The sequence below is a fragment of the Crotalus tigris genome, unplaced genomic scaffold (assembly GCF_016545835.1).
Source record: "Crotalus tigris isolate CLP2741 ecotype Arizona unplaced genomic scaffold, ASM1654583v1 scf7180000017601.7605149639:7615979, whole genome shotgun sequence".
In the NCBI taxonomy this organism is placed as follows: domain Eukaryota; kingdom Metazoa; phylum Chordata; class Lepidosauria; order Squamata; family Viperidae; genus Crotalus; species Crotalus tigris.
The window spans coordinates 6,610,352-6,622,639 of NW_024096505.1; the positions used below are offsets into that span (position 1 = coordinate 6,610,352).

Sequence of the window (12,288 nt, forward strand, 5' to 3'; positions counted from 1 at the left end):
CTTGAAGTGTTTTCAGTAACATACACATATATACTAACATAGTGATATCATTATTTGCTGTTTAAACTGTCCCTTTATATTATTTTCAGGTTCACTAGCAGATTTTCAATCTATAACTCAACTAAAAGAGTCTACTCAAGGCTTAGAACCAAAACGCCCACCTCCACCTCGACCAGGAGTGCCTCCTGCTCGCCCTGCTCCACCACAAAGGCCCCCTCCTCCATCAGGTAAGGGAATGAAACAGAAAATGGTATAGTCATAAGATTTTTCTGTTATTTTTAGATAACATATGTTTAATAAGTTTATTATCCATCACATTTAGATATGCTGAATCATAATTCAGCACAGAGATTGGAAATATCTAGTCATCCAGCTGTTGGTGTTCCATTCATACCTGATTATTGGATATGCTGGCTTGGGGTCACGATAGTTGATGCTCAGTAACAGCTAGAAGGCTATAGGTTTTTTTTAAACTTTGGTTTAATATGGAAAAAACAGCTTAGATGACTCTCAGGCTTATACATTTACCCTCTCCCCTTCTAATGCAGGTTCAGAAAGACTTCTGTTATTACTTAAGGGTTTGCCCATATCTTATCAATTCAGATGACATAGTGTTAATCGTGCTTTGTTTGAAACAGTTCCAACCATGGTTTCTATTGATTCAAACCCAATTATAATTAATATTCTCCACATTTCCCAGTGACCAACTCAGATTGGTCAATTATAATTAATACTTTATAATTTTATAATTATAAATTATAATTTATAATTTTCAGGCTTTAGGTAACCAATTATAATTAATACTCTCCACATTTTGCTCCATCCTAAATTCTCTTTGTAACCACATTATTATTTTAACGTAATAGAAGTTTTAGCAAGACTTCTTAGCTTTCTGTGGTACAGCTGCTTTGGATTATGTATATACAAGAGTGCTCTATTATAATTATTGTCATTACATGATATGAGCCTGAAGCTCCCTTATAATGTATGATAATAAATTCATTCACTATGATTCTTAATTTCTTTCTAATCCTTTTTTTTTTCAATTGATACTTTTTTTACTGCTGCGTTTATCTCTTACTTCTAAGGGAGTAAGAGTCCCGCACTTACTAGAAAAGAACTTGGAGGTAATGATTATTTAATTATGGCTTAACAAATGCAGATGTTTTGTTTGTTTGTTTATTTGTTTGATTTTGGTGCTAACTGACTTCAGCTGGCTGGTAGCTCACAAAGTAAAGAATAACATAAAAATAATTGATAAATAAGGATACAATAAAATTAATCCAAAAAATCTTTACAAAATAGTTGCAAAATTAAAAGCCAGTTTAGTGTAATGATTAAGGTGGTATCCTAAAAAACAGGAGATTGTGACTCTCATGTTAAGACACGAAAGCCAACTGGGTACCTTGGGCCAGTCATGCTCTCTCTTCCAGCCTAGCCCCTTCACACAATTGTTATTGTGGGGAAAATAGGAGGAGAAAGGAGTATTATGTATATTCACCACCTTGAGTTACTTATAAAGTAATAGAGACAGGATTAAAAAAAAGTATTTTTAAAAAGTAATCCAGACAACACATCCATTTTAAACAGGACAGCCTGTCCACCCTGTCCCAAAGCCTAAGAGATAGCATGTTTTCAAATTGGGATGAGAACTATTCAGATCTTGGGGGGGAGATGTATGTCAACTCTTCAATGTAGTCCAGACAAGAAGCACCAACCATGAGTACTAACACTACCTTAGTGTAAACTTACATTAATAGAATTTTGCAAGTCTGAAAGCATTTCTCCTCTCTTTTGCTTTTACTATCCAGGAAACTAGGGATCAGTGACCATAGCCACTTTGTCTTAGTGGGATTAAGCCAGAGTTTGTTTCTCTCTAGCCAAGTTTACATAGCCTCCAGGCACTGGGACAGGGACATTTGGGGTTGAAAGGTATAATTGGATGTTCTGATGTGGCCTATCCCTGCCTAGCAGGGGGCAAGTTACTCTAAAAATAGGAAGCTATTTGCAGATACAGTAAGGGTGAAGAATTATTGACATCTTATCACTCTTACCACCATGAGATAATCCCTAACATAGCTTATTAATCATTTCTTCTCTGGATCATCCTCCAATGGCACTCCAGGCATCTCTTCTGGCATTTCGCTTCCCAGAGTTCCTCAATAAATCCCACCAACATCACGACTACCCTGTTCCAGGTGATAAAGCTTCAAGTTAGCTCCCCCACCAGATCCTCAGGAAAAACTCCAAGTTCTGTCTGGAATCCCAAAGGGTACATCAGTTGCCTGGGCAAGGTGATTGAATAGGGGCCACCTTCCCATGGGGGGGGGGTTGGGTAGCACCAGTAAACTTGAAGGCAATGAGAGTGAATCATCTACGATAAATCTTCCACCTTCACCCAACCCCAGTGTTTGAAAAAGAGCCAACTTTTTAAAGCAATTTACAGATTTCCAGAAGGTTAAAACGGTGGAGACTAAAGAGGAAGGGTGTTCCACAGGTCAGGGGCTGCCATAAAAAGGGCATGCTTCTTAGGTCCCACTAGATAGCAACATTTAAGGGAAGGGCCTGGAGTATACCTGCTCTATCTGATCTGGCTCATTGAAATATCCAAGTACCAACAATCTCAGAGATTCTATAGCCAGTCAAGCAATGGAATCCAACAGCTTTGACAAGGATAATGCTGGGCACTAGGGAGGACAGTACCAGAAACAATCCCAACTGTTCCCTAGTGCCAATGTCAACCAGAGAACCTCACATCTGCAAAGCAGGGCATCAGAGGTAACAAATACCTCTTCACCTGCCTCCATTAGAATCTCAGCTGGTGCATAACCCTAAACCAAAATCCAGGTGGCACAATTCTGATAGAGGGACACTCCCTTCCAGGCCCACCCAGATTTTAGTTAGCCTTGTCAGGTTGGCACTCTCGTCTATGAAGATCACAGATGAGGGTAGCCTTATTACAAACCAACTTGACTTTCAAAAATAACAGCAGAGTTCAGGGTTCTGATAACCAGGGACTAAAGTTTGAGTGTGGGGATCAAACAGCAAGACCACTTGTGAACGCTGGATCCTATATCCCCGTCACCATCCTGATGTTCCTGCCTACCCACTCAGGTCGATTCACCTGACCTTCATACACTCACACATTCATAATCAACACTACAGTCTATCCCACCTCTCAAGGGACCCAACTACTCCTGTCCACACTTGCCCAAGCACTTGGTGGCCCCAGGGAGGTGAGCCCTTTTAGGGGGAAAACACACATCTGATACCCGTAGTAGTGGGGATGACCATTCCCTCTGAAGGGCTATGGCAGTGGTAAATTGGTGTTTGCAGCTATTTGTGTTATCTAAGAGTGATACGTCAGCTTTTATTTTTCTTACTGAGCATTACAATAATATACAATGCAACTATTGTACTAAAAACATCTATTAATCTTATTAAAAAGCCTTGCAATTCTCTTTATTTTTGCCTTTTCTTAATCTAGTATGTTGCTTACATGTTACATATGTAGTACTTTTCTGCTTTCCTCTGATAAGGTTTTGGTGCTCCTCCCAGCCCTGTTGTAGCTAGGAGAGAAGAAGGTAACTCTTAACTGTTTTTTTTAATAATATTTTATTAATTTTCCAATTTTACATTTAAGAATTTAAAAATCAACGTGGTGACTGGGTTAATCAATAGTTCAATAACAAAATCTTTAGTACAAACTCAAGTTACAACATCAGATATTTCTTCTCTTTTTCCTTAACATTTACTATCTCGTATTCAAGCTAGTACAGTTCTAATTATATCAACTCAGTAAAAACAACATTATTACATTTATCAATAAATTTTTAGCTTATACGTATCTTAATTACATTCAATCTTCATAAACAATCCATATCCTGTTATTAATTTTTACCCAATTTTTAGTTTCTCATCAATATTCCAATTTAACCTTTGATATTTATAATTTTCAGGCTTTAGGTAACCAATATTTCTCTTGTCTCTAGTCATAACAAAACATAATATCCAAAATAAACATTTTATCTATTTCAATGTAATCTTGTTCTATTTCCTGAGAAGGTAACTGTTACTCTTAATGTCACACTGAATTTTTAAACTGAATATGTAAATATTTAATCTTTAAATTTCATATATATAGTGAACATTTAGACTTCTCCTTGTATTTCATAAATTTAATGTTAACGTTTGAAATATTCTTACCAAATGGAATCATGGTGCTAACTATTTAGAGACTTTTGAAACTGAGCAGATTATCTATTTCAATAATAATTCATTGTTAATATTCTTATCTGTGCCACTAGCCAGCTAGTTCAGTGAGGAAGAGGTTTGACAATAGATAAAAATTCTTCCTAGATAAATAATTATGTAAATGTTATGAATTACAAAGATGAGATTTAATGCTTCTTTATAAAGTCTCCCAGATTCCTAAATAGAACCGTATATTTGTGGGTATGCTGAACCAGTTTCAAATACTAAGAATAAAGGGTATGGATGTTATGTCAATAACTGATTATTGGAATTATGTTATAAAGATTACAGTATACGATTGTAATTTTCTAGTACTGTAAGAATCATCAGTATTCAGTGTATAGTATGAGTGACCAATATGCATGACAAATTTGGAAAGGGGGGCATTATTTCATATCTGAAAGTTCAGAAAACCCTTACTCCACAAAGATAATAGATACTATATCAATATAAATGTTTACTAATTATAGATAATCTGAATTTAGAAATATATTCTAATTAAACATCCTTTTTTTTTTTTTAGCTTATCAGTCCCTGCCTCCCACTGGACAAATAAACATAGGAACATCCGGACCCAGTACATGTAGACCGGTAAGGATATGTATCTTCTGGTAAAACTAAGAATAGAATTACAGTTAGTTATGTAACATTAAAAAAATATTTTTCTATTGATACTAGCCAAAAGTTCTGTGGCGTGTATTTTAATGAAGAATTTAAATATTCTAAGTTTTCACTTTGAATCCATATAGCTAAATCTCAGGATATCCTTATAATCATTACCATTTATAAAAGAGTGTGACTAATTTTAATATTAAAACCTGCATATTACCAAAAGATTGAGTCGGTCTCAGTCAAGTATATAGAAGGGTGAAGATCCAGCTCTCTGTCATCAGTCATTTCACTACTTTACAAACATGTAACGGTACCTGTTTACCCTCACATAGGACATGTCAACAACAAACATGGTTGGATTTCTTACATTAGTTCCTAATTAGTGGATTAAATAGATTATACTGATGCTTATATCTCAGCAAACTAAGATGGACTGGAACCAGACACTTTCGATCAGAAAATCATATTATTTACTCCCCATATTGTTTACTACATGGAAAACAAAGGAGTGGTATTGCTTTCATGGTTAGGCAGGATATAGCAAGAACATTACTAAACTACTGTACCATGCACTCCCTGACTGAATGGTATCAATTAGACTTCACTGATAACCCTTTGATTTTAAAAAAGTTTATGTTTCAACCTCTGGTACAGAAAAAGAGATTGAGGAGTTCAATTTGAAATTGATAAAACATACAAGCAAGATGTGTTGCTTGTGATTAGAGACTAGCATACCAAAGTTGGAAATATTAAGGGGGAAATATAATTGGGTTGTATGGCCTAGAACAGAGGTTCTTAAAATGGGGGGAATTAAAGGGAGGGGGTAATTTGGGCAGTTCCTGGAGGGTTTGACAAAGGGTCTGAGCAACTAACAATCAAACTATCGTAAGAACTCATCCAGCAAGAAAAATAGTCCCATCTCCCAATTTGCTTTTTTGAAACTAGAATAATGTCCATTATTCAAAATGAGCATACAATACAGACTAAATTTGCTGGTACTCTGTTCCAGTTATAAGCCCCTCTTTACATTTTTATACTTGTCCTTTTTGTCCCTCAGTTTGTCACAGACCTCTTTGTACAAACATGCCGAGCCCCTTAGATGTCTTGTTTTTCTTCTCTGTGGTACTGTTTCTGTTTGAGTCTTTTTTATTTCATTTTTTCAGAATTTCCCAAGCATCTGAACTGTTTTTCCCTCCAGAATTTCTATCCATTTAATGCTCCCTATTCATCCTCCTAGTTTGTTGAGGTCAGCTCTCTTAAAATCTAGAACATGAGTTTGACTTTGTTCAGTTATCTTTGCCTGCATCATGGTGAATCCTAACATGACACGGTCACTCTCCATTTCCTCAATCATTTCATCCCTCTTAGTAAGTCTGAAATGCAGTATAGCTGATCTTTCAGTTCTCTCCCCCATCTTTTGGATGATAATTTCGTCAACTATGTACGTTAGGTACCTGTTTCATCTGCCACTTGCTGCACAGTTTGTTTCCCAGTTGATGTCAGGGTAAAGTCCCCCATTATCACAGGGGTGTGTTTCCTGCACACTTCAGCTTACTGACTTGCAAAAGGTCCCTCTATTTCCTCTGCTTGGTTGGGTATACACCTACACTAGTGTTATTTCTTTTTTCCTCCTAGCACTCACGCAAATACTTTCAAAAAGACCTTCATCCTTGGTATTGTTATTTCTGTAGAGGTGTAGTATTCCTTACCTACCATGCAGTTTCTTCTCTTTTGTTGCATCTGTTTCTTTTGAACAAATTATATCTTTGTAGTAGCATGCTGCAATTGTGACTTCCATCACACCAATTTTCAGTAATAGCAACAATATTGTACCTGCCCTCCTGTACTACAACTTCAGGTCCTCCTGTTTTTCCCCATACTTTTAATATTAGTGTACAGGCATCCGAGCCCTTTATGGCTCACCTTGCGTTTGCTAGCTGCATGTCCTGTTTTATACCTGAGTGTCATTTCCTCATCACCACTTCCTTCCTTATTGTCAGATTTGTTCTCTTGATATTTATACTTTGGGTTTAGTCCTAGAAATTGGCGTCCAGATTCAGTTTAAAGCCGTTCAGAAAACTCAAGCAAGATGTTTTCCAAGCACATTCTTCCCAGTCTTTGTGAGAGGCACCCTGTCTCTTGCCAGGAGCCTTACATGTAAATAGGTAGACCAGTGGTGGCGAACCGATGGCACACATGCCAGAGGCAGCACTCGGAGCCCTCTCTGTGGGCACACGTGCCATCGTCTCAGCTTCTGCGACCCCCTCCTGACCAGCAGCCCCCTGGAGGAGAGTCGCCCCAGGCTTGGCCCACGCGGAGCAGCGCAGCCAAGAACATGGCAGCCGGGCAGTAGGGACAAGACTCCGCCCTCACACCCCATCATGCGCAGATGATGCTACGGGACACGGGTGGAGGGTGTGGCCGTCATGGCGCTGCAGGGTCACCTGGACGATCTGCTGTGATGGGCTATGGAGGTGGTGGGTGGCCCTGTGGGCAGGCAGGCTGGGGGTGAAGCAGGTAGAGGGTGGGGCGGGTGGGACGGGGCTGGGGTGGGGCGGTTTTTGGGCACTCGGTCTCTAAAAAGTTTGCCATCACGGAGGTAGACCATGGTCCAGACAGCACTATCCCTTGAGCCAGTGGTTTACCTCTGAAATATTCTCATTGGATATTGACATCACCTGTGTTCCTCTTTTCCCTTCTTGCCTGGCTCCTCATAGTCCCTTGGTATTTTTTTTCAGGCTCTTTTTTGTTGTATCATTAGTCCCAACATGAGAGAGGACAAAGGGATAATAATCAATGGATTCAGTTAGTTGGGAAAACTTCTCTGTCACGTCTTTGATGTTTGTACCTGGGAGGCAGCTTGATAGGTTGTCTGGTCTGCAGATTGATGATTCTATTTCTCTGAGAAGTCACCAACACAGGCCTTTTCCTCTTCTGGATACCCACAGACTCTTCTTCTCTGTGACAGTACTATTATTACAAACACAGCACATACCTTGCAGGTCACAGCAGGCTAGCCTCTTTCTCCTTGACCTTATTACTCTTAAGGATTGTGCAGATCCAATAAATATTTCTTTGTAGACATCCAGGATCCATATATGCACTTATTTTTACATTGAAGAATGTAACATTTTTATTAATTTCTGGGGTATCAAGCAATAGGTGAAGCAGCCTTCCCTAACTTGACAGCCTTCACATGAACTGAGCATCTAGAGCAGTGGTTCTCAACCTTTTTAATGCCACGACCCCCCAACCGGTCATAAGACGAGGACTACTCAAGCGGTCGTAAGTCGAGGACTACTTAATTGGTGCAGCACCGTTTGCAGAATGGGACCTTTGGCGGGCTCAGCAGGCCAGAGACAGCCTGGACAATTCCTATTGGCTTTTGAAAGCCAATAGAATTAGACTCTATTCAAGAGAGTCTATTCTATTGGCTTTCAAAAGCCAATAGAATAAAAGGGAGTAGCACAGCTAAGGAAAGGGGGGAAAAAATGGCGGACTGCGTTGTTTGGCGACCCCCGTGAAATGGTCGTTCGACCTCAAATGGGGTCCTGACCCACAGATTGAGAACCACTGATCTAGAGACTATCAGTCTGGAAGATGACAGGACTGAAGCCCAGTGGATCTGCAGGATATCCTAGGCTAGGAACAAACTGGCTTAAATTGCCGGCCTACTTTGACACAAACCAATTCAAATTTTAGTCACGATTAAAGGTCTATACTTCCATTTCAGATTGTTCCTCCCCGAGCTGGAGTTATTAGTGCACCACAAAGTCATGTGCGTCCTTCTATAGGAAAGCATATGCCTGAATTCCACCCTAAGCCACCAGAATTAGCAACAGGTAAAATTGGTGAGTATATTATGCATTTTTTCTTTTTTTTAATGTAATTCTTCTACATAGGAGTGCTATAAGTGCATTCAAGGGAGTCCGGGTGCTATGGAACATAATTCCTAAATAACCACTTCTTATTTTTAAAGTGAGTTAGTACTTAGCTCAAGTAGAAGGCAAGATTCATTGTGAGCAGTTTTTTGTTCTTAGGTTGATCAAGTGTATCTGTGTCCCACTAACCAGTAGATTAAAAACAAAAACATTATGATCTGCTGCATAGTCAGCCAGTTTTCAGACTGGATTTTGCATTATTATTATCACCTTCACTATCATTATTAAAAACATTTTTGGTGTTGGAAGTAAGATAATAATTGAATGTATTTATAGGGTCACCTATGCTTCCTGAACCACTTAAACCACAAGGTGCAGTTCCTGTTCATCCCACCTCTGTTGTAAAGATGCAGGAGCCACTTATACCTATGACAGCAACGTCTCAAACAGCTTCTCCATCAAACCTGGAGGCACCACCACAGCCTCCTCCCCGCAGCAAATCATCCCAGAGTTTGCCTTCTGACAACATTCCATCACATAAGCAGGTATGTACAGAATATCTTTGAAACTTTTTCTTTTGAGTGTATCTACTGCTGCTTCTGTACTGCTCCAATCAAAAATACTGCTGTATTCAGTGTATAAAGCTGAACAATACATACATTGCCAATATAGACTTAAATTTATTCACATCAAAATTAAGGCTGAGCTGTTCTGTCACTTCCTAATCTCTGTCACTAGGACACGTAGGTATAATTCAAGTGAGGGGATTAACAAATTAGGTTTAGAATTATCTTGGATTAAATACATTGGACATTAGTTAGGTTTATCTTCATCATAGTCAAAGTTTGCAGAAAAATATTTTAACTTCCAAAAGGCAGAAAAATGCAAATATTGAAATTTAATACAGAATAAAATTTGCAATAACAGAATACAAAATAAAGAGGAACATTTTAAATTAAATACTTAAAAATGTGGACAAACACATTTAATTTCAATTTATTACAATTAAAGATCAGCCAGATGGAAAAATACAGTTTTTCATCTGCTATAATAAAGTAACCACAAATCTCAAAATTGTATGTGCCCATTTGCCTTTGCTGTTTTAAAAGTAAAATAACTTTCAAAAATGTAGCTTATAATTTAAAATCTATTTTTAAAAAACACTTAATTTGACAGATTTCAGACTGTCCTAATGTTGATGTATGTTAGCCGTTGTACATGCAATATACTATTGTGATTTATGAAGCAAATGAGGAAATTAATACCTTTATTAATTTGTCTTCAGAAAATAGAGCAGCAAGAGAAAAAATGTGGACCTTTAGAATTTCCATAACTTGATAATTCCATAACCTACAATATAATTGGTATTTGATCTAAGTAATTTTTGCCCTTATCCAATTATATTTCAAGAGAATGCATCCCTCACCCAAACCCTGTCCAACTTTTCATAGGAATATAAAAAAAAGTTTGAACAAGGACAAGAATATAGCTATTTTGTTAAGGCAAAGCCATAAAAATCCCCAATGTCCACGCACACAAAAAAACCCACTTCTTGCAACTGCAGTATAGCAACCTTCTTTGTAAACCAGGGCCACAGAGAAATGCTGTTTGTTCTGAGGTACTCAGGTTAGTGCAGGAAAAAGATGTCTGATGTACATTGTACCTGAAATATAGTTCCCCTTAATGTGGCCAACGTAATACTGAGTCTCTTGAAAGCATGTTACCTTGGATTTCTTCCTAATGTTTTCTTTTGATATCTGTCTCTTTTTCACAAGCAGGATCAACCTTCAGGGTAAAAGGTACCTGACTCTTTACTGGTCTTATATTTTTTTCATCCATTCTATGTTCTCCATAAATTCTAGCATAAGAGATGTATGAACAGTTGTGTTCATATATCTGTGCTTGCACTGAAATCACCTGCCTGTATGAATAGGCAGATATTCATCATGTCATTGACATAAAAGGCAACTTACATGACATGCTATGCCCTATAGGGCAAGAGTTTTCAAATTGTGTTATATTACCTTCTATCGAAAGATGTTTCAATATATCCATTTGTACTAATTATTCTTTGGAAGTGGAGAGAATGGTAGTAGTATGACAGCATACTAGACAGACTTACGAAAAATTGCCTTATTTTTGTCCCTGACACATTAATTGACAAGGGAGATGGGGATGTACAGCTTCTTGCTATTGCCATGGTAAAAGGGAGTAAAACAGTTTAGCAGCTTATTTAATAAAATGAAAAGTTGAAGTCTTATTTACAATTCTTCAACGGGACGTTACTCACATTTTGAGAACTCTTGCAGCTGAGGGTGCTTGATTCTCTCACTATCTGAAACTATTTAACACTGATCAACTCAAGTAGCCTGAGACAACATTACAGGAAAAATATTGGTTTCAATTTTTTTCAAATTTTCTTTTCGGTTAAGCCAACTTTGTCATATGTTTTTTAAAAAGTTACTTTTAACATATAATCTATCTAGTTTAATTTTAAAATGAAATTAAACTTAGGTGTTTTTTTTAAAGCTTTGCATCTGAGATCAATGCAATAAGCATAATTTAAAATATAATAATCAGCTATTTTCAGTTTTGGTAATAACCTAGTTCATAAAAAGAATACGTTAATTGCTGCTAAACTTTTATTTCTATTTATTCTGCAGTTAAGCTTCAGTGTTATATATTGATCATTGATTTTTAAGTATAGTGAATTTTCAAGTCAAGTTTTGCTAAATGTAATCTTGGTATTAGAGTGTAATATTGCAAATCATAACCTTTGATGGTTTTACATTATGTATCCCCTTATTATATTTATTGGAATTTAGTCTTATATACTAGATATATTAATATTAGAAGAAATAAACATATAGAATGTGTCTAAATGATTAAAACAATATATCTTTAAGCTTAAACTCATTTCCTGTACTTGGGCAGGGCATTTTACATTCCCTTTGCTGAGAGGGTGAGTCAGGCCATTGGCTTGAGTCACCTTAGGGCAGGGGTCCCCAACCCCCGATCTATGAACTAGTACTGGCCGCAGCATGCCAGCAACCGGTATGCACAAACAAGCAAAACCCCATCCGTGGGATGCAGGCAGCACACAAAATCACGCCCCCTCCGGCCCGTGGAAAAACCTCTCTCCATGGAACCAGTCCCTCGTGTCCAAAAGGTTGGGGACCTCTGCCTTAGGGCAATTGTTTGAGCTCACTAGAGAAAGGCATTGGATGGGCAAGAGTGTTTGATAGGGATGGAAGCTTGTACTTGGTTTCCATTCTCACTGAGCTTTAATTCATGGGACATATTTCTAAGCATATTTAGATAAATGATAGAGAAAATATTTTCTATTTTGGCCTGTTTATCAAGTATGAGTGGAACTTTCTCATTACTCTTTTCAAATTAACATAGCCTGTACTTAAGAATGAGAAGACTTGAGACTTAATTACTAAGATTTCATTATGAAAAAAAATTCATATTAATTTTTTTCTGCATGTGAATTTTTATTAGCTTAATGCTTCAATTCTTTATACCATACAGTGCTTTT

General features: G+C 37.5%; 1 protein-coding gene across 9 annotated transcripts in view; it reads left to right on the forward strand.

Moving 5' to 3' along the window:
- Positions 1–12,288, forward strand: part of SYNJ1 (synaptojanin 1) — a 55,734-nt gene that overhangs the window by 39,876 nt on the left and 3,570 nt on the right. For 6 of the 9 annotated variants that reach the window (XM_039319245.1, XM_039319227.1, XM_039319269.1 and 3 more), the window contains 6 exons: positions 90–227; positions 1,089–1,127; positions 3,540–3,584; positions 4,778–4,845; positions 8,600–8,717; positions 9,084–9,292. In XM_039319245.1, coding sequence (XP_039175179.1) covers positions 90–227; positions 1,089–1,127; positions 3,540–3,584; positions 4,778–4,845; positions 8,600–8,717; positions 9,084–9,292 — 617 coding nt within the window. Of the gene's footprint in view, positions 1–89; positions 228–1,088; positions 1,128–3,539; positions 3,585–4,777; positions 4,846–8,599; positions 8,718–9,083; positions 9,293–10,525; positions 10,547–12,288 lie in introns of all 9 variants that reach the window. The other 3 variants (XM_039319294.1, XM_039319277.1, XM_039319285.1) reach the window with 3 other exon arrangements.